Source organism: Lemur catta, chromosome 4, assembly GCF_020740605.2.
Source record: "Lemur catta isolate mLemCat1 chromosome 4, mLemCat1.pri, whole genome shotgun sequence".
Taxonomy (NCBI): Eukaryota; Metazoa; Chordata; class Mammalia; order Primates; family Lemuridae; genus Lemur; species Lemur catta.
The window spans coordinates 23819662-23843166 of NC_059131.1; the positions used below are offsets into that span (position 1 = coordinate 23819662).

Genomic DNA, 23505 nt, shown 5'->3' on the forward strand with positions numbered 1-23505 from the left:
ATTTCCTAGTTTCTCCTCTTTTACCTCTGCGTCTCGTATATGTGAAATGAAAAAGTCTTGGTTTCTTAGCCAGGTAGCATTTGTTGTACTCATAAGTTTCTTTAAAAGTTTCTATTTCAGTTGTTCATCAATCTTTTCCGTGATCATAGAGACAGAAATGCCAACATTTATTTTAATATCTGCTCTTTGGCTCAGTTCAGTTGTAATTGGTAAACTGGTGAAGCATATTATTTGTGGTAGCTCCATTCCACAGTAGCAGGCAGTACCTTGCTTATGTCTGATGATGTTTAATCTGGCCTAAAATTTGTTTTATTTTTATCTAATACAGAAGTAAAGGTTTTGTTTTTAAAGGCTTCTTATACCTCCGTTTTAAGTATTTCCTTCTGTCATACTACTCATTGATGCTTACCTAGCTTTTTCAACTTTCATTTAAATCATTAAAAATTAAGCCAGTACTTTCATTTAGAAAGAGTATAAATAAAAACAAAAGGGAGTCATGAAGTTAAAAACTAAGCTTTAAATTAATCATGAAAAACATTCATCACATGGAGATCTTTGCCCCATTTACTGGTTCATTCCAAGAATTATTTTTGTGCTTTCTGGAGACATTAGAAGGAAACATTTCTCCACAGTAATAGTTTTTAAAAAAAAAAACTTTCAGTTTACCTTTAATCTTAATTTGTTTTAAACTACAATTCCCTGGCAAAGAGCTTTAGAACTGAGGATCACGATGTAATAATTGTTTTATAGGTAAATGTAAAAGTTTCATTCTTTTATAGTTTTAGAATCTTCTTCTAAGGTCTTTATTCTTAATAGTCCTGAATGTGGATACTTCAGCATGTAGTCTCCAGATAACTTCTTCAAAGTGACTCTGCTTTTTAAACGTTTATTCCAACCGTGTGGTACTTTTGGCTGTAGAATTAGGAGTGCAAGGGATTAAAGAGATCTTTCATAATGTCCTATTGAGAAAATAGCTCTATTAAGCTGTTTTCAGTTTTTGGATTATAAAAGAACATAATTCTCATGTGGTGCGTTTAGTCTTTTTAAGATCCAACTTAATTTGGGGACCAGTATTAGTAGAGGCAGTTCAATATAACTGAATGTTGAGGTGTGGGTTTGTTTGTCTTTTTGTTTTGTTCTATTTTCGGAAGAAAGATTTGCCCATTTTGCTCACATCCTACTTCAGAGCGTATGTCACAGAGCCAAAATTCGCTTAATTTATTAGCTATTTAGTTGGAATTCACAGCATAGTGGAAATGTTTGCAGATAATTCTGTGCAATAGTAGAAACTTCAGTTGCTTCCTCGTATTTCTTCAGGGCAGTGATCACAACCAGATTCAACGTATGCACAAAGCAGCGGATACCATGGTAGCGGCCGTCGCTGATTGCTTTTACCATGTTGGATCCATTGTCAGTCTCAGAGACCTACTTCCAGCTAGGTGCCTTGAACTCAAATAGCTTTTCACACAGACTTCAGGATGTGAGCTAAGGTATGGCCTTTTTTCATGAGCTGGGCCTACATATGGGTTGACAGTAACCTGCAACTTTTATAGAAAAGAGACTACTGGCTGTAGTTTAATGGCAGAAAATTACTAGTTGCAATCATTGATAGGTAGGTAGTATGTATTCTTCATATATTTGAAGTACTCTCACCTTTTAGAGATTATCCCTGTTTTTGTCAAAGAGACTGTCCAAGTAAAAATTTCTCATTAGAACCTACTGTAAAGGTAACATATCTGCTTTATGATTCAACCATTGTCTTCAATATGAGATATATATAATCATTCCTTTCACGCATTTGGTGTAAAAAATAATTTTTTAAAACTTCTGTGGATTCTTGCACTATTTTTTTTCCTTTTACATTTTCTTAGTTGTGGTCAAAAAAACATAAAATTTACCATCCTAACTGTTTGAACTATTTTAATAGTCTCCTACTAATCTTCTTCTAAAAACTGGAATTAGGAAATTAGTATTCATGAATAGGGCTTGAAATTTAGAATCAGTAGTTTTCCAAGGGTAACCGATACATTGGGTTGGTGTATACAATGAAGCCCTAAACTGGATGAATGCAGTTCACTCTCCATGCTAGAGGTTCTTATTTCTTCAAGGAGAAAATACCCTTTCTGGAAAAATGAGCTTCACTTTCATATCTTCCTTTTCTACAAGATATGTTTCTTCAAGTGAAATCTTTATTCAGAGTACAGTGGATTAACTGATTGATGATAGACTTACAAAACCATCTATATTTTATTATAGCTATAACCATATCTATTTTCTCAAACAACTTACTGTTGTTTTTTTACTATAATTCAGTGGCCCTATTGCTTAAGAATTTTTTTCAAGCCCTGGTAATAGAGAATCTTTTACAATTGGACAGGGAGTATGCTTGTAAATTCAAAGTGAGTACTATCAAGCAGCTTAATGCACTTTTCTTGATGCTCAGTGTTTGACATAGATTGTTAATAGCTATTGACAAATGCCTAAGTTGACAATCTGTTTGAACTCCTCTAGCAGAATCGTATCTTTACTAAGAAATGGCCAGACTCATTATTAAACTATAGTCTCACTTTTATTTCATAGCTATAAGACACAGTATCTTAGTTGACTCTAGCAATAAAAGTATCTGGTATTTCTATCTTAAAACATTACACTTTACTCTGTTCACGTGTACATGCAAACACATGTGTTCAAATACACGTACGCAGAAGTTGATGACTGAAATGGAGTATAGTATAACATCTGCCAAGTGTTTCCCTGAGTGGCAAGGCAAAGCGGCCGCCTGTTCTCTGTGACTTCTTATAGCTCAGGGAAGATGAGAGAACATAGGAGAAAAGGCAATAATCCAGTGACATGTTATGCCTCTTCAGTTAAGTCATCTTGCCAGATGAGTTAGTTTATATCTTATTATACTTAAAAATGTCTGTGGATATTAGTTTTTTTTACACACTATAGGAACCACTATTCAAAACACATTCACAATACTGTTTTCATGTACCCTTGCTACCCACCTAAGTGGCTTCTTAGTTTACTGCTTAAGCATTGAATTGCTTCTGAGGAGATTTTTGTTTTTGTGCTAAGGAGAGGTTCACTTGTATATAGATAACATGATATTATTTGTTAAGGATTCTTCTGCCTTCTGTTATTCTTTTTATAGTTCTCTAAGGTTCCATGCCCACTTCGTGAAATATTGTTTTAATATAATGGCCACCTTTTGTTGGTAGGTATACAACTAAAAAAATAAGTGATGTGTAGTGTAGATCATACCTTAGCATAGATATTTTAAGCACTTTTATTTACATGCGATTTCAGTTTCTTTGAAATTATCTATTTAAGGAATTAAGATCCAGATTTTTAAAAAAATCTAAGCAATAATGTAAAGATGTTTATTATGTGAATAACTTGCTGAGAGTTGAAATAGAAGAAAAGGAAATAATGTTTAGTTGTGATTTTTCATTGAGTCTTGTATTAAACTACTACTACATTTATCTCAAAAATCTATAGAAACATTTTGATGTCCTGTTGTCCTATACACTGAATCCTTGCTGTAATACATCCTTTTATGATAACAATTTGATAAGAGGTTGGGTACATTTTAGATCCTGATAAGAAATAACAGAATATCTTTAAAATGATTATGCCCTAAAACTTAGTGTTTAATTAATTGAAAGTTTCAGTGTGTATTGTACACACTGTATTAAGATACTCAGCAGTGAACCTACATTTTATTCTGAAATATTATATTTATTTTCTTCTTGGAAATTTATTAGCTCTGAGGGAAATACAAATAGTATTAAAATTTAAAAGTACATGAGGTTCTTTGATTCCCAAGTTTTCAAAGAGAGTATAGACATCTGTCACTTTTAGGTATAGAAGTAATTTCTCTTTCTAGGTATTTATAATTAAGTGTGTTTTTAAAAGTGTGGATCTAAGGATATAATCAAATATCTGGGTCTTTTGTAGTATAACACTTGTATAATGTTGTCAACCTCTTGTCTATTTTTACATTAGAGGGAAAACCTACCCATAACTTTGTTTTATTAGCTTATGGCTTCAAAAGCAACTTAAACTACTCCTGTCATGTATATGACAAATGAAATGCACACTCTCATTTTTATATTTATTTCTCAGTCCTAAAGTCTTAATTTTCCTTACATTTCTTTCTATATTTAAAAAAATTCAGATCTAAAAGGGAAAATGTTAAAGCAGGAGTAAAACCAGATTCATCTGATCAAGAACCAGAAGGACTTACTCTTTTGGTACCAGACATCCAAAAGACTGCAGAGATAGTTTATGCAGCCACCACCAGTTTACGGCAAGCAAATCAAGGTACAAGATTATTTCTCTTATGCTACCTTTCTTTTGATGGAAAGATTTTTCTTTTACCTACTGAAAACTGCTTTTCTCTTCTTGCTTTATGTTAATGGTTTTCAAGTGAGTTTGTTTACCTAAAAATTTTGTTGTCTTCAGGTTTTGTTCTTTTTCAGGTTTCAGTTATGAATAGTATCTAATTTTAAAATGTTTATCTTTACCATGTATGATTGCTAAGACTAAATTTAGTAGGCTGAGAGCATGTATCATAAATTTCTCTTTTCTTCCCACTGAAAGTCATGAAATTAAAAAGCCTTTGTGTTAGAGAAAAAAATAGTACATTAAGAATGTGTGGGAATTTAGTTTAAATTAATATTTTCATATATTAGCAACAGAAGAGAGTGATTCTGCATTATCTATTGTTTCACTTCTAATTTTAAAGTTGATGGGTTTTTTTGCCCTATTATGTTTATGAAATAGAAATCTATTCTCAGAATAGTCTATTGATAATTGTGAAGTTTGGCAGTTTTTTGGAATTTAAAATTTGAACTCTATAAGTGAATTGCTTTTAATTTTAATCTTCTAAAATGTATACTTATGTTATTTATCTTGAAATATTAAATAACAGAAAAAAAACTAGGCGAATACTCAAAGAAGGTGGCCATGAAACCCAAACCTTTGTCAGTATTAAAATCACTTGAAGAAAAATATGTGGCTGTTATGAAGAAATTACAGTTTGGTAAGATGAAATTTTTCGTTTAAGATTTCACTTCCATTTTTTAGCAGTGCTATTGAAATGTGTTCTAGGAAATTAAAGATTTTAAGAATTGCTTGTAACATGAATTATACTTATGTGTATGTGTGAAAAATTTTTTATCATCTTTATCTCTTGAATTTATATCTACAATTATATTTGGAAATTGAGGCTTCAGTAGAAGGACAGTGGGAACATAGAAAAAATATAAAGTAAGCTAAATGTCTACAAAATAGGCAGAAAGTATTTTTCTTTATTTACCTCTCCATTTCTGTATACCCTGGTCTAAAGGAAGCCAAGACCTGGAACTTTGAGCTAAGTCTGTTACTCTTACCACTTCAGAATTCTGTGAGATTCACCTTTAGAAAATACAGGTACACATAGCTCAATTCTAGCCTTTCCCGTTCCAGAACTCTAGAGAAATAAAAACTAATGAAAGGATCATAGCAATACTACTTATAAGGTGCTGATCTATAGATAACCACTTAAATTCCCAATTTCAATGACTGTTACTAACTTTTATTGTCTGTCTTTGCCTCTTTTCTATCCCTGAGAACCAGCCCAAAGGACCTTGACTATATTAAAAGACTACTGAAGTGCGAATTTTCTTTCTTTCTTTCTTTCTTTCTTTCTTTCTTTCTTTCTTTCTTTCTTTCTTTCTTTCTTTCTTTCTTTCTTTCTTTCTTTCTTTCTTTCTTTCTTTCTCTCTTTCTCTCTTTCTCTCTTTCTCTCTTTCTCTCTTTCTCTCTTTCTCTCTCTCTCTTCTCTCTTTCTCTCTTTCTCTCTCTCTTTCTCTCTTTCTCTCTCTCTCTCTCTTCTCTCTCTTTCTCTCTCTCTTCTTTCTCTCTCTCTTTCTCTCTCTCTTTCTCTCTCTCTCTTCTCTCTCTCTCTCTCTCTCTCTCTCTCTCTCTCTCTCTCTCTTTCTCTCTCTCTCTCTCTTTCTCTCTCTCTCTCTTTCTCTCTCTCTCTCTCTCTCTCTTTCCTTTTCTTTTCTTTTCTTTTCTTTTCTTTTCTTTTCTTTTCTTTTCTTTTCTTTTCTTTTCTTTTCTTTTCTTTTCTTTTCTTTTCTTTTCTTTTCTTTTCTTTTCTTTTCTTTTCTTTTCTTTTCTTTTCTTTTCTTTTCTTTTCTTTTCTTTTCTTTTCTTTTCTTTTCTTTTCTTTTCTTTTCTTTTCTTTTCTTTTCTTTTTTTTTTTTTTTTTGAGACAAGGTCTCACTCTGTTGCCCAGGGTGGAGTGCAGTGTCAAAATCATAGCTCACTGCAACCTCAAACTCCTGGGCTCAGGCCATCTTCCCACCTCAGCCTCCTGAGTAGCTAGGACTACAGACACGCACCACCACGCCCAACTAATTTGTAATTTTTTTGTGGAGATGGGGTCTCACTATGTTGCCCAGCCAGGTCTCCAACGGCAGGCCTCAAGTGATCTTCCAATCTTGGCCTTCCAAAGTGCTGGGATTACAGGTGTGAGGCACTGCCCCCGGCCTAAAGTGCGATTTAGCAAACATAGAGTTTTGTCATACTGTCTTTGAAACTGCAGTAGATATAATTTAGCTTTTGTTCTGTTTACCTCTTAGGTTTGCCATAAAGATCACAAGAGATAATATATATGAAAGTGATTTACACATTTGTTTGAGGTTTGGTTAGCATAGGTTCTAATGATATTCCACCTTTTTACCTGATTCAGTTTGGCAATCTAGGCTGTTCCTTTCACTCTAAGTCTGTTAATTTGTTTTTTAAACTGTATTTCTGAAGAATCATTTTTTTGAAAGCTTTTTTGTTTAAGTATTAAAGCCAAGTACTCTATTTGGTTTATGTGAATTTGATTAAGCATTACCAAGGTTGTTTATGGCTTGTTTGGACTCCAGTTTTCCATATTTTATCAAATAGTTCTGTATTATTTATTATCATATATATTGTCCCCAAAACTTAGATGCTTAAAACAGCTAACCTTTATCAGCTCACTGTTTCCATGGGTTAGGCATTTAGGAATGGTTTAGCTCACTGTTTGGCTTAGGGTCTCTTATACAGTTGCAGTCACAATGTCGGCTGGAACTCTGGTCACATGAAGGCTTGGCTGGGGCTGCTCACTCTTGTGGCCACTGATAGGAAGCCTCCGCTACTTCCCATGTAGGCCTCTCTGTAGGGCTTCTTCAGTGTCTGCACACATCAAAGCTGGCTCTCCCAAGAGAGTAAATAGGAAGCAACAGTGCCTTTTATGACCTAGTCTTGGAAAGCATAGACCATCACTAAGTCTGGCCCATGCTCAAAGAGAGAAGAATTAATTTCTACCTTTTTAAAAGAGAGGTCAGGCACAGTGGCTCACACCTGTAATCCCAGCACTCTGGGAAGCCGAGGTGGAAGGATTGTTTAAGGCCAGGAGTTCAAGCCCATGTATATAAAAAAAATATTTTTTTAATTAGCCAAGCGTGGTGGCACATGCCTGAAGTCCTAGCCACTCAGGAGGCTGAGACGAGAGGATCACTTGAGACCAAAAGTTCAAGGTGATAGTGAGCTATGATCATGCCACTGCACTCCAGCCTGGACAAAATAGAGTGAGACCCTGCCTCTAAAAAAAAATAAAAGAGAGTGGCCGGGCGGGGTGGCTCACGCCTGTAATCCTAGCACTTTGGAAGGCCGAGGTGGGTGGATCGCTTGAGGTCAGGAGTTCGAGACCAGCCTCAGCAAGAGCGAGACCCCGTCTCTACTAAAAATAGAAAGAAATTATCTGGCCAACTAAAAATATATATAGAAAAAATTAGCCAGGCATGGTGGCGCATGCCTGTAGTCCCAGCTACTGGGGAGGCTGAGGCAGTAGGATCGCTTAAGCCCAGGAGTTTGAGGTTGCTGTGAGCTAGGCTGACGCCACGGCACTCACTCTGGCCGGGCAACAGAGCGAGACTCTGTCTCAAAAAAAAAAAAAAAAAAAGAATTTTCGTGAAATGTGTTTGTGTATATGTGTTCATGTTGGAAGTAAATATTTTATTGAACTTTAGGTTTTGTTCCACTTACTGGGACATCAGAAAAATCTGTTAATGTCTTTCAAAATGTACTGCAATGTTCTTTGTAGTTGAAAGTTGTTTAGCCACATTCCATCTCTACAAATTTTTAGTTCGTTGTTTCAATCTAGTAACTTTCATTTCGCCAGTGTGAGTGTGTTTATGCATCCCTGTGCATGAAAAATTCTGATTTAAAATCATTACCTCTAAGAAATTCAGAATCATATGTCCAGGGCCCTTCATTAATGTTAGCCAGCTAAGAGGGTTCTCTCATACTACAGAAAATCATAAACTCTCTAAGTTGAACTTGACTTTAAACATAATCAAGTTTTGCTACACGTTGACTTTCAGAATAATTCAGAAAAAAATATAAAATTTTTGTTGATTTTTTTTTAAATAATAAACTGCATTTTCTACCTTACATTTTTCAGTACCATGATTCTTCTGCAGCTTGATACTTAATAACTGCCTAATATTCCATAGTATGATATACTGTCATTTGCTTAACCAGTAACTAGCCCTTTAGGTTGTTTCCAGTTGTTCAGTAACATGTGTAACATTTCAGTGGCCATTATTGCATATAAATGTGTACATCAGGTTAATTCCTTAGGACAAATTAATAGAATAGGAATTACTGACTCAGACAGGATGTATGTTTTTAGCAATTAGTCAGTATCTTTGATTGAATCACTTAATAAAAATTTGGTATCAATAGACCCTATTTTCTGTGGACATATGATATAAAAATTTTCCTCTGGGTATGGTAATGGGCCTGTTTTTGTGTTTGGTAGATTGCTGTTTATAAAATTCTTTCTTTTCTTTATTTTTAAGACAGTCTCTGTTGCTGGGGTAAGAGTACAGTGGCATTATAGTAGCTCACTGCAACCTGAAACTCCTGGGCTCAAGCAGTTGTCTTGGCTCACCCTCCCAAGTAGCTGGGACCACAGGTGGTATGCCACCATGCCTGACTAATTTTTTAATTTTTTGTAGAGACAAGATCTCACTATGTTTTCCAGACTGGTCTTGAACTCCTATCCTCAAGTGCTCCTCCCACCTCAGCTTCCCAAAGTGCTGGGTGTGAGTCACTGGGTCCAGCTTGCTGTTTATAAAATTCAGAGGAAATTTATCCCTGTAGTATGTGAAAGATAGTAGTGTTTGACAAATGAAATAACCCCAGTTTACAAGTCTACTGATAGGAATTAGTCAGTATTCTTGCTGAGACATAGTGCATTTGATGAGTAACAGTTACATGTACCAGGTGATAAAATAAGCTTTCAACATTGCTTATTAAATTAGGCTCTACATATATATAATTGATGATAGTTTCTACACAAAATGAACCAAATTATTTTTTCTCTCTGAAAGATTTGTTAAAGATTATTGTACTTCTATTTAAACATGGCAGTGCACAGACCTTTGTAGGTCTTTCCCTTTTTCTAGATTATAAACTCCTTGAAGGCAGATATAGTTTCATCTGTGTCATTTGACCCAAAGAGCCTAGCTCAGGACTTTGCACTTAGTATGCTTTTGGTAAAATTTACTGAATTAATGCTAATTATAACATAGATGAATATTTTTCCATGTATTTAGAATTGTATGGAGCATAAGATCAAAAGTTTTCATTGCCTGTAATGACAGTATTTGCCCTAACTGGTGGTTTTAATTTAGTGTTACAGTTTATGTAAATAGCTTTATTTTATACATTTGTGAAGGATGGGATTAATCTGAATTAGTGATAGTTTGAATTCACTTTTTTCTTTCTATTGTCTATATAACTTACGAAGTAAAGAATAACTGTGTCCTCCCAAATCTGCCTAAATAAATGGTTTATTCTGATTTAGAATTAAACCATTAATTATATATGTCAAAGTACTTAGAAGACAGTTTTTTTCTCCTGAGTCAGTTAAACATTACCCTTGTAATCTTTTATTCTTTTACCATAAATTTCTGAAGTAATGTAAAAATAAATTCCATCTTGTCATTTCTGTTCTCTAATTCCAAATCAACACAAGTACATAAAGACTTATTCTACTTTTAAAAATTGAAATATAGTGAGAATACTTTTCATAATTTTATATTCTGAATTATTTTGGCAAAGTATAATACTTTTTAAAACTTTTTTTTAACAAGCTCAAAATATGTACTACTCTTTTAATAATAGATTATTCACCTACCACTTTGTACTGTTGTTTAGCTACTTGATATAATCTACCTAGTATATCCACATTGTAGATTAAAAATTATTTCTTGATTTTGCTTCCAATTCATAGACCATCCATCTAACAGTGTTAGCACACATATGTAGGTATTGCATAAACATTTATAGTTTGCTGTTCTTTCACATTGTAGTCCTCTCCATTTTGGGTGGAAGAAGGACTAGTGATTATTTGTGGTTTTTGTGATTACAACAGCTGTCTCCCATTGTGGTTCCTTTTTTTGTTCAGTGGGTTTTTTCCCCCCCTTCTTGTTTTAGATACATTTGAAATGGTTTCTGAAGATGAAGATGGGAAATTGGGTTTTAAAGTAAATTACCACTACATATCTCAGGTGAAAAACGCAAATGATGCAAACAGTGCTGCCAGAGCCCGCCGCCTTGCCCAGGAAGCTGTGACCCTGTCAACCTCACTGCCTCTGTCGTCATCCTCTAGCGTGTTTGTACGCTGTGATGAGGAGCGACTTGACATCATGAAGGTAGAAACAAGAACTTTTTTTCTATATCTCCCTGGCAAATCTAATTACTCAAATATTTATACAAAATACTAGAAATAATATTCATTTTAATAAATTCAACAAAAATTTTGGTGACCATGGACTTCAGTGAAAGAAGTCCTTTTCTCATGTTAGTTCAGAGTGTTGGATCAGACTACTGTCAAAATAAAAATTTAGAAGAAAATACAAAAGGAGCCATCTTGGAGCAAAGGCTGTATGCGGCCAGTCACTATTTCAGAGCATCGTATCAAAAGATTTAATGCTGATCAGTAGGAAAAAAGTTAAAGGGTTTCTACCTTGTCATCCAAGGTAGTTTGTACATATGTTTTAAAATTTTACTCTCCAGAAATAAATCTTTTTTTTCTTCTCTAGGAAATTTATGTATTTATAAATCTATAAGGTCTATAAATTAAGTAATGCAATGATACATAATCTGTACATTTTGTTTTAACACTGGCCTTAAATTCCAGGAGACTGCTCCATCAATTAAATCCCAAAGATTTGACACCTGAAAAAAAATTTTCTTTATTTTTATGATTTAATTGATGGGTTAAATATTCTGTCGTCTTTAGATACACAGCAAACTTTTGACCCATTGACTTGTGGGAAGGTTTTTATTTGCTTGCTTGTTTTGCTTTTGGGGATAATTTTTCTGAAGAAATCTCATGGACCTTGCTTATTTGGCCACACGTACCTGTTGCTTTTTATAAGCAATGTAACCCTTTATAGGATCGTCGCCTAAGAAAGTACAAACCATACAAGTAAAAACTTGAGTTTGTCTCTGTTAAGCATTGTGGTATACCTGAAAGATCCCCCGTAGAGCACCAAGGCATAAATCACAGCTGTAACAAGTTGAGACTCTAGTGCCCTTTTGCCTCCACCCACAGCTCCTCAGGATGAAGGGTTTTGTTGTTCATGTGTTGCATAATAAATATCTTTTGATGTACTCAAACAAAATTCATTAAATAATTCTAGCACTCACTGTAAGGTTCCATGCTGTTTCTTGGACTACCAGTAACCCCTAAGGAAATACCTACTGTTTTCTCAAAATCTTTTTTGTCATAAGATGTTACACGAGAACTTTGTTTCCCGGCATGCACCACTGCACTCGGCTAATTTTTCTATTTTTTTGTGGAGACAGAATCTCACTCTTGCTCAGCCTGGTTTCGAACTCCTGATCTCAAGTGAATCCTCCCACCGCAATATTATTTTTAACTTTTAATTTTGTTTTTAATGCAATCTTGTAGAGTTGTATATAATGCAACTGTCAGAAGGTTGTTCTTATTTGATGTTGGATTATATTTTTGTAAATATTAGGGTTTAGGAATAGTAACATTGATTTTTGTGTGTTTGTGTATGCGTTCTAGGTTCTGATAACTGGTCCAGCAGACACCCCTTATGCAAATGGCTGCTTTGAGTTTGATGTATATTTTCCTCAAGATTATCCCAGTTCACCCCCTCTTGTGAATCTAGAGACAACGGGTGGTCATAGCGTACGATTCAATCCAAACCTTTATAATGATGGCAAGGTAAAGTAATGGCAGTATTTTGTTTCTAATGCCAATGTATTGTATACAAAGGATTTTTGTAAATTGAACAAAAATACTGTTTTAGTCATCTTCTTATTAATATTAAGAGAACATGAGTTTCTTGCTACTATTCCCTTATGTGCACAGATTAGCTTGAGGGGTAAAGAAAAGGAGCTGAAAAGGGCAGTGACACTACAGTGTTAAGAGGTACTTACGGTCTTAGGTTACTGAGGGACTCACTTACTGAGCATATCCATGGCCAACTCCTGAGAGCTATCCCTGCTCAGGGTATATCAGGGCCAGTGTGTGTCTTTGCCCCTTAACTTTCTTTACTTACCACATCTCTGGTTCCGGTCATCTTTTCACAAGTGCCTGAAAGAAGATGAATGGCAAAAGCATGATACCATGTACTCTGACTTCCTTTTTAGCATATCATAACTTTTTTTTTTGCTATCTTAAGTTCCTTTATGTTCCATGATACACACTCTCGTGAACTTATTTTTAAAGTGTAATTTATATTAAATTGTTTTTACATTTTCTTATATTAAAAAGAGGAAGATGCATTGCTATAAAAAAATGCTGACAGAGGTATAATAAAAATCATCCCATATGACAGTAAATTTTTAAAAATTGGATTTAAAAAGAACAATCATCACTTTTCGAAGTAATTTTGGGCAGTTTGATGGAATTTCAGTGGTAAATTCTATGCTGAGTATTTAATGTTTAAAAACTACTAGAAGGTGAGAAGAAATGTATAGACTTCATAAGCAGCCAGTTCTTTGATATGTGAGAATAGGAAGTACTTGAAATTAATTGTTTTATCAAAGATATCCCCAAGTTTTCCATTGGTTTTGCCTTATTTGTTTCAAAATGTACAGCCTGCTTCATATCTATGGCTGCAAGTTATTTTGTCTTCATCATTAGCTGGAATTAGTTTTCTGTGTTTGTGTAGAAGATTTAATCAGAGGTAGACCTTACTTTCTATGGAAGAGCAAAGAACAGGTTTTATATAACCAATTAGAGAAGATGAAACAGCAGTGTTTACAAAAGAGACACTGGAACCTGAATATAGTTTAAGTATAAAATATTAAAATTTATTTAAGAAATTAATTCCTTAAGGCTTCATGGTATAGGGAAGAACGTAAGGGCTTGGGAGTCCAGTGTCCTAAATTATATCGTCTTTTACCATCATAACTCCTTATGTGTCCCATGATACACATCATTATAAACTTAAAGTTTACACATTGGTAACATTTAACATATCTAGGTAGGGGTAAGAATACATACTTGCCATTGCTAGTCACAGGAATGTTCTAAAAATCAAATGGGATATGTCTGACAGTACTTTGAATAATATACGAGGCTACACAGGTACAAATCTTTCTGAATTATTAGTGAAACAACCTAAGTGAATTCATGTATTTTGCATTACTGCTTTCACAGAGCATTGAAAGAGTAAAAGAGAAGGACCTCTGTGCTTTTCTGAGAACCTGCTTATTTTCCAAATCTATTGCCCATTATAAGAAATTGTAAATTTACCATTAAAAATTCAGAAAATCTAATGAGTTTTTTTTTCTTTTCCTTTTTTTTTTTATTTCAGCTTATTATGGGGGTACCTAATGAGTTTTTTGTTTTTGTTTTTTGAGACAGGGTCTTGCTCTGTTGCTCAAGCTAGAGTGAGTGCCGTGGCATCAGCCTAGCTCACAGCAACTTCAAACTCCTGGGCTCAAGTGATCCTACTGCCTCAGCCTTCTGAGTAGCTGAGACTACAGGCACGCGTCACCACACCCAGCTAATTTTTCTATTTTTTTGTAGAGACGGGGGTCACACACTTATTCAGGCTTGTCTCAACTCTAGGCCTCAAGTGATCTTCCTGCTGTGGCCTCTCAAAGTGCTAGGATTACAGGCATGAGCTGCCACTCCCAACCTTCAGTTTTATTTTTATCACAAGAGTAGTTTATAAACACAGACAAAATGTCCTCAGTTCTCTTTTTCCCATTGTCTAAGTGAACGAGTATCTAATATGTCTTAAAGCATATTTCAAGAAACCCTGGGAATCCTCAAGACCCTTTGAGGGGGGTCTGTGCTGTCCTCCCATTTCCAACTTCATGTTTGTGTGAAGCCAGATTCCATATACTTCAACAAAAACAATATTTTACAAGAAGTTGAATAAAGAGGCAGATATGAAACCAAGCTCTCTTCTGTTAAGCCATGTTCCATTGTCAAAATTTAGGAAGAGATTTACAAAATCTAAAATAGTACCACTTTTCCTCACTAAAAATTTTGCTTTTTTGGAAAAGAGTTATTTATTTATTTATTTAGTTAGTTAGTTAGTTAGTTAGTTAGTTAGTTATTTGAGACAGAGTGTCGCTTTGTTGCCCTGGCTAGAGTGAGTGCCGTGGTGTCAGCCTAGCTCACAGCAATGTCACACTCCTGGGCTTAAGCAATCCTACTGCTTCAGCCTCCCGAGTAGCTGGGACTACAGGCATGCGCCACCATGCCCAGCTAATTTTTTTTTTTTCTATATATATTTTAGTTGGCCAGATAATTTCTTTCTATTTTTAGTAGAGACGGGGTCTCACTCTTGCTCAGGCTGGTCTCGAACTCCTGATCTCGAGCGATCCACCCGCCTTGGCCTCCCAGAGTGCTAGGATTACAGGCGTGAGCCACCACACCCGGCCAAGAGTTATTTTTCTAAAAATAGAACCACCATGTGATCCAGCAGTCCCACTATTGGATATATATCCAAAGGAAAGAAAATCAGTATGTCAAAGGGATATCTGTACTCCTACGTTTATTGCAGCACTGTTCACAGTAGCCAAGATACGGAATCAACCTAAGTGCACATCAGCAGGTAAATGGATAAAGAAAATGTGGTCAACATACACAACTGAATACTATTCAGCCATTTAATAAAACATGAAATCTTGTCATTTGTGTCAGCATGGATGGAACTGGAGAAGACATTATGTTACATTAAATAAATCAGGCACAGAAAGATAAATACAACATGCTCTCATTCATATGTGGAAGCTTAAAAAGTTGATCCCATAGAGGCGGAGAATAGAATAGTGGTTACTGGAGTCTGGGAAGAGAAGGGAGGAGGAAAGGATAGAGAGAGGTTGGTTAATGAATAAAAAAACTACAGTTAGATAGAATAGCTTCTAGTGTTCTATAACACAGTACTATGACTATAGTAAATAACAATTTATTGTATTTTTTTTAAATAGCTAGAAGAGAGGACTTTGAATGTTACCAGCACAAAGAAATGATAAAGGTTTGAGGTGATGGATACAGTGATTACCCTGATTTGATCATTACACATTGTACATATGTATTGAAATATCACACTATCCCATGAATATGTACAATTATGTATAAATTAAAAATATATATGTATGTATTTTAAGAGTTATTTTTCGTTAAAAATATGATTTATGTGACATGTAATAGGTGCTGGTTCATATGAAGAAATTATAATGTCACACAGATTTGGATCACAGGTGAAGATGCCAATTTGTTAGCAAAGTGATCCTTAGGGTTTTGTCTTGGGACATAAAACTGAGATACTTGGACATGATAGCATTTCATTTTTACTTCCAGTTGTGACAATTTGCTTTTTAGCACTCTTCTTGCAATTCTGTTTACACTTTTTCCCTTTCTTTTTCAGGTTTGTTTAAGCATCTTAAATACATGGCACGGAAGACCAGAAGAGAAGTGGAATCCCCAGACCTCAAGCTTTTTGCAAGTAAACAAAAATTCTCTGACAGTTTCGCTTAGAGAATAAAGAACTATGGATTTTTTAAAAAGATTATTTAGTGACCAAGAATAAATATAGTAAACACAGAAAAAGGTAGATTGGTTGGAAATACATATTAAATAGCTTATAAGTGAGACATCAGTATAGTGGCGTCTAATGTTACCTAGAGTTTAAAATCTCAAGTTAGGGTATAAGACAAAAATTGAGTTTTGTCAAAATTCCCTCAAAAAAATTACTGAGTCGCTCTTAAAATACACTATGATGCAGCCAGGTAAGACAGATAGGTCTCTCCTATCTCTCAGTTCAAACTATAGAGCTTAAACTTATGTGAATAGAAGTTAATTACTCTGTCATATTTCTTTAGATATGATATGGTTCTTCTATAATATTTAATAATTTAACCCATCTGAGGCTCAAAAGTACTGTCCTGAAATACATAAAACTTGGGATTTGTAGTTCTTATTTTGCACAGCGTTTGATATACAGATTTCATTATCTTGAATTTTATAAGTTATTTCCACAAATCACTTGAACATATATGTTACATAATATCTCATCAAACATTTTTTGCTGGTACTTTATCTTATCTTAATAATTCAGAATCCCAGCAAACTGATGGACAGGTACACATATTGATAATATGAATTAACTTACTGCTTATTTATTTAGGAAGCAGAAACAATCATTGTTGCTACATAATATTTTTCTTACATGTAATGTGTATACACATTTACAGTTTAGTTTTTAAGAAAAAACATCATAAATTATCCCCAGTTAAGCCTACTAAAGTTGACCTACCCTGAAAAGATTCTTTTCCTACATTCTTATTTTGCATTAGGTGAAATAAGATGTGAAAAATAATACTTTAAGATGTTACCTTTTTTGACTGTCTGAAAAGACCTTCTGTTGTCTTCACAAATTAAATAAGTAGTCTTACAATACAATATTTTCCTTTTTGCTAACATGGAGACCAAGAAAAAAAGAGGTTACATGATTTATGCAAAGTAACTTAGGAAGTTACTAGAATATTCCTCTAAGCTATTCTTCACTTTAAAAATGAATAAGTCAGTTCCAGTCCAAAAACTTTAAAATATTTTTCTGCATGTGTGTTACTCCTGTCAATATAAACTAAGTGTATGATGAATTTAACTATGAAAGGAAATTCAGAAATGTTCTGCTTTTTTTTTTTTTTTGACACCGAGTCTCACTCTGTTACCCAGGCTAGAGTGAGTGCCGTGGCGTCAGCCTAGCTCACAGCAACCTCAAACTCCTGGGCTCAAGCGATCCTACTGCCTCAGCCTCCCGAGTAGCTGGGACTACAGGCATGCGCCACCATGCCCAGCTAATTTTTTTCTATATATATTTTTTAGTTGTCCAGATAATTTATTTCTATTTTTAGTAGAGACGGGGTCTCGCTCAGGCTGGTCTCGAACTCCTGACCTCGAGCGATCCACCTGCCTCGGCCTCCCGGAGGGCTAGGATTACAGGCGTGAGCCACCGCGCCCAGCCTGTTCTGCTTTTAATGAAGTTAATTACTTACCTGAGAATTGAATTCAATTTTTGAATTTTATGCTGAATTTATATAGTTTTTAAATAAATTTACAATTAATTTTCAAGCTTATAAGATTTGATTTGCTTTTCAGCTTTCATATTGCCTGTGTATTCAATACACTATATATCAAAAAATAAACTTATCCTCAAGGGTTTAAAGTTTGGAAACTTAACAACCCGTGCATTTAAAAATGATGTTTTCTGTATATTCCCTTTAGAGTTTTTTGTTATATGCATAGTTCACATAGTCATAATCAACATAGTAGGTAAATTATTTATATGCTTCTCTGTTTACTTAACATTAGAGCATATCCATTTTTCTAAATTACATTCTTATAATTTCTAATTGCTATATAATCTTTTGTATATATGGTATAATTCAACTATTTCCCAACTATTGACTAAGTATTTCACTTCTAAATTTTTTTTGTTTTATAATACTACTTATTATTTATATGACTTTTGCTGTATTTCAAATAGTTTCCTGAATCTATATTTCCAAATCTGTGATGAAATTGACTTGGGCAGGGGAGCGTATATGTTTTCAGTGGCAAGAGTGGATATCTTTGTCATCTTCCAGATCTTAGGGGGAAAACTTTTCAGTCTTTCCCCATTGAGTATGATGTTAGGTGTGGGTTTTTTGTCATTCCCTTCCGCGTGTTGAGGAAGTTCCCTTCTACCCCTAGTTTGTTGAGTGTTTTTTTATCATAAAAGTTTGTTTACTTTTTGTCCAATGCTTGGAATGATCAGGTGACTTTTAAAAAAAAATTCTGTTAACATGATATATTATAGTCATATACTACATCAAGTTGCTTTGGTCAATGATAGACTGCATATATGACAGTGGTCCCGTAAGACTATAATACCATATTTTTACTGTACCTTTTCTATGTTTAGACACACTTACAGTTGTGTTACAGTTGTCTACAGTATTCAGCCCAGTAACAGGGTATACAGGTTTGTAGCCTAGGAGCAATAGGCTAGACCGTATATCCTAAGTCTAGATTTGTGTATGTACACTGTATGATGTTTGCATAATGATGAAAGTGCCTCTCAATGTATTTCTCAGAACATATCCCCATTGTTAAGTGATGCATGACTGTATAATAATTGATTTTCAGATGTTAAACCAACCTTGCATTCCTAGGGTACATTCTGTTTTGTCATGGCATATTAATTCTTTGTATTTGGTACTAGATTGAGTTTCCTAGTATTTTGAGGATTTTTACATCCATACCCATAAGATAAATTGGTCTGTAGTTTTCCTGTTGTATTTTATTAACATTATACCAGAAAGAAATGCCAGTAAGCAAGAACACATTGTTTTGTTTTATTTTATTTGAAACTTTTTCTCTACAGCCAGACTCAAAAGCCTCAGAATAACTTATTTAATTTCTTTATAATTAGACTTTGGTACCCAACATTGTACTCGATACTTTTATTTATGATATATATACAAAGGGGAAAGATTCTTTTGCCACATTGAGACTCTTCCAAATTTTTTTTAAGGTTATGTACAATTTAAAAGATCTTCAAAAAATTTTAGACAGTTACCAGCATTATTATAATAATTGCTTAGCTTTTTTCAGTGAGATTCCTAAAAGTATTTATTTGTATAAAAATAATATTTTTTAATCTTATACCATAGTTCTCATACTAGCACCAAGCTAATAATAGTCTTGACTGTTTGCATAATTTAAACTCAAAAATCATATTATTCATTAGAATTCTGATCACGAATGATTATATTTTATCAATAACACCAAGTTTAGTATTGTTTATGTAACATTTATTTATTTATTTTTGAGACAGTGTCTTGTTCTGTTGCCCAGGTTAGAGTGCAGTGGCATCATAACTCACTGCAACTTCAGACTCTTCGGCTGAAATCATCTTCCTGCTTCAGCCTCCCAAGCTGGGCCTACAGGCGCAGACTACCATGTCCAGCTAATTTCTGTTTTTTTGTAGAGACAAAGTCTTCTCTGTGTTGCTCAGGCTGATCTCCAACTCCTGGCCTAAAGCAGTCCTCCTACCTAAGCTTCCCAAAGTGCTGGGATTGTAGGTGTGAGCCACCATGCCTGGCCATTAAAAAACATTTTAGGCTGGGCGTGGTGGCTCACGCCTGTAGTCCTAGCACTCTGGGAGGCCGAGGCGGGTGGATCGCTCGAGGTCAGAGTTCGAGACCAGCCTGAGCAAGAGTGAGACCCGTCTCTACTAAAAATAGAAAGAAATTATCTGGCCAACTAAAACTATATATATAGAAAAAATTAGCCGGGCATGGTGGCGCATGCCTGTAGTCCCAGCTACTTGGGAGGCTGAGGCAGGAGGATTGCTTGAGCCCAGGAGTTTGAGGTTGCTGTGAGCTGGGCTGACGCCACGGCACTCACTCTAGCCCGGGCAACAGAGCAAGACTCTGTCTCAAAAAAAAAAATAAAATAAAACATTTTATTATAAACATTTCAAACATAAGAAAGTACAGAGTATACAATCCAAAATGTTAATTTGCAATAAGAAACTATTTTATATGGAATAATAACATCTTTGGAGTAAGGAAGAGAAGTTTAACTGGTAAAATGCTTTTCACCATTTCAAAGTGGTAGTGACCTACTTCAGTGGAAAACTATGCTACTGAGTAGCACTGTAATCACAAGCTGATTTCATTTCATTTTAAGAAAACTGGTAGCACATGTTTACATTTATGGCCATTTATGGATGGTTGATTATAGGGACCACTAAATATGTTTAACTTTTCTTGCATACATAGACAAGTATCTGTATTAATGTGTAGTTGGAACAAACTATTCACAAGAAATTAATAGGCACTTCAGATGTCTACTATGTCTGAGGTGGGAGGATTGCTTGAGCCCAGGAGTTCCAGGCTGCTATGAGCTATGATGGCAGGACTGCACTTCAACCTGGGCAATAGAGCAAGACCTGCCCTGTCTCTGAAATAACAAGAATAACTGCTGTGTATTAAACACTTATGAACACTACTAACTTTTTTTTTAAAAGGCTTATTCTCACAGTCATCCTGTAACACAAGCAGGTGTTATCCCATTTTATAGATGCTGAAAAAATAGATTCTAAGGGACAGATTACTTTTTCTCTTGCGATTTCTCTGACTTCAGATATTATACACTGTTTGTCAGGGCTGGATAATTTTTTTTTTTTGAGAATACTGAAAATCAAATTCTTTTAAAAAAAGGAAATCCTTCATCCCAAGGATTTACTGTTTTACTGTTTATTTTATGCCCAGTGTTTTATGTGCTACAATACAGTTTGCTGCAAAATAAAATGACTCTATCCAGTTCAGACAATCCAAGTGTCCAGAAATTGTGTACAATGAGTATTAAAACTTTTTTTTTTGAGACAAGGCCTTGCTCTGTCATCCAGGCTGGAGTGCAGTGGCCCAATCATAGCTCACTGTAAACTTGAACTCCTGGGCTCAAGTGATCTTCCCGTGTCACCCTCCCAAGTAGCTAAGACTATAGGCACACTCCAGCGTGCCTGGCTAATTAAGTTTTAATTTTTTGTAGAGACAGAGTCTCACTGTGTTGCCCAGGCTGGTCTTAAACTCTTGGCCTCAAGTGATCCTCCCACCTTGGCCTCCCAAAGTTCTGGGATCACAAGCATGAGCCATCACACCTAGCTGAATATTATAACTCTTAAAACAGCTGAGTTCAGTGTAGCAGTACAAAGTGTCATTTATATACTTTCAGAAAGGTAAATTTTACAAAATTAAGTGTTAGCCGGGTGTAATGGTGTGTGCTTGTGGTCCCAGCTACTTGGGAGGCTGAAGTAGTAGTATCACTTGAGTCCAGGAGTTCAAGGTTGCAGTGAGCGATGATGACACCACCACACTCTAGACCCGGCAAGAAATTGAGACCCTGTCTCTGAATGAATGAGTGAATGAATGAATGATAATGACCACTGTGTCATCCAGGAATAAGAGAATTCATGCCATAAAAGTAGTCTTTTAATTTAATTCTAGTAAAAATGGGTCTCTGGTAATCTTTCTTTGTCCTTGCTATCAAGGACAAAGAAACTTTATAATCCAGTGTATTTCTTTTTTCTCTTAGCAAACAGTAAGTTATATCCAAATTTATTTCTTTTTTCTGGTACACAAAGTATCCATTCTTTATGCTTCCTTTAGTGGATTTTTTTTTAACCAAATTGGTGTATGAATCTAAAGTAATTTTTAAATTATTATTTGAATTGGCCTGGCATAATGGTTCACACCTTTGTGTCTACCAAAAATAGAAAAAGTAGCTGAGCTTGGTGGCTAGCTGGGCAGGCTAAAGCAGGAGAATCACTTGAGCTTAGGAGGTTGCAGTGAGCTATAATCATGCCACTGCACTCTGGCTTGGGTGACAGAGCAATTCCCTGTCTCAAAAAAAAAAAAATTTATTATTTGAATCTATAACTGACTGAGATTTATAAAACTGTATTTTGTTTCAGAGGAGATGAAACTAAATAAATAAATAACTGGGTCATTTTTTTATAAATTTGTGGTGAATATTTGATTTAATATTTTCTCTGCTTTTGTAGGAAAATGCAGATTATACACTACTCATATTAATAAAAGAGGAAAAGTATTTAAAAGGGAGAGGACAGAAACTAATAACTATGCCCTGGAAGATTATTTTATATGTATCAAATTTGAATTAGGAGATAGTATACTGCCAGAGGAAAACCCCTTTTTTTCAATGATATATCTAGTTTCTTTTAATCTGTCTCAGAATTATACAGATTATACTTTTTTCTATAGTTGACCTTGACCTCATTGACATCGTCACTCCAGGTCGTGTTTAACCATATAAGGCAAATATTTCAGTTTCTAGTACTCATTTTTAAAGTTTTCTAAGGGATTATATGCCTTGATTTCTAAAATACCTATCCATGATATGATTTAATCTTATTTTTTATGTTTTTCAATTTTTTTTAGAGACTGGGTCTTGCTGTGTTGCCCAGGCTAATCTCAAAACATTTAATCCTCTTGCCTTTATGAAGTAGGTCAATGGCATCTGATGTTTTCCTGCCTTTAATGATGTTGTATAGGTATATTAACTAGGAATATTAACATTAGGTAGACATGAGCTCTCTCAATATGTGTTAGTTATATCAGGAGAAATAAGCCTTCTAGTACATGAGTGGGAGGTTAGAAGTGGTCTTAGAACTGTAAGATCATCTTGCCAATGAGAACTTTCTTTTTTTTTTTTTTTTGAGGAAGGGTCTTACTCTGTTGTCCAGGCTAGAGTGCCGTGGCGTCAGCCTAGCTCACAGCAACCTCAAACTCCTGGGCTCAAGCAGTCCTACTGCCTCAGCCTCCCGAGTAGCTGGGACTACAGGCATGCGCCACCATGCCCGGCTAATTTTGTCTGTATATTTTTAGTTGTCCAGATCATTTCTTCTATTTTTTTTTTTTTAGTAGAGACAGGGTCTCGCTCTTGCTCAGGCTGGTCTCGAACTCCTGAGCTCAAACGATTTGTCTGCCTCGGCCTCCCAGAGTGCTAGGATTACAGGCGTGAGCCACTGTGCCCAGCCTAATGAGAACTTTCAATAATAAGGTTTTTGTGATGCTGTGGCAGTTACGTTTTCTTGGAATAAAAATTTAAAACTGCCTCATGCCTTAAGTGAGTATTGTTAATAGTGAATGGCTACTTGTCTGTTCTTTAAGAGTAAGAGGACAATTTAAGCACAGTGTTTAAATTGGTATCAGTTGTTTATAAACAAAATTTTTTTAGCATTTTCAGGAAATGGGATCTTCATGTCTATTTTTATTCAAGCATTCAGGAATATAAAATGGATATGTAAACATTATATAAGACTTTATTGTACCTATTTTAATTTTGCTTTAATAAAATATTTCAATGTCATAATCATGAACATCCATTTTATGGTG

General features: G+C 34.8%; 1 protein-coding gene across 4 annotated transcripts in view; it reads left to right on the forward strand.

Moving 5' to 3' along the window:
- The window catches only part of BIRC6 (baculoviral IAP repeat containing 6), a 207505-nt gene that overhangs the window by 178388 nt on the left and 5612 nt on the right, over positions 1–23505 (forward strand). For 3 of the 4 annotated variants that reach the window (XM_045549348.1, XM_045549350.1, XM_045549349.1), the window contains 5 exons: positions 4181–4326; positions 4937–5047; positions 10531–10748; positions 12134–12295; positions 15966–16043. In XM_045549348.1, coding sequence (XP_045405304.1) covers positions 4181–4326; positions 4937–5047; positions 10531–10748; positions 12134–12295; positions 15966–16043 — 715 coding nt within the window. Of the gene's footprint in view, positions 1–1317; positions 1491–4180; positions 4327–4936; positions 5048–10530; positions 10749–12133; positions 12296–15965; positions 16044–23505 lie in introns of those variants that run through there. The other variant, XR_006734659.1, reaches the window with a different exon arrangement.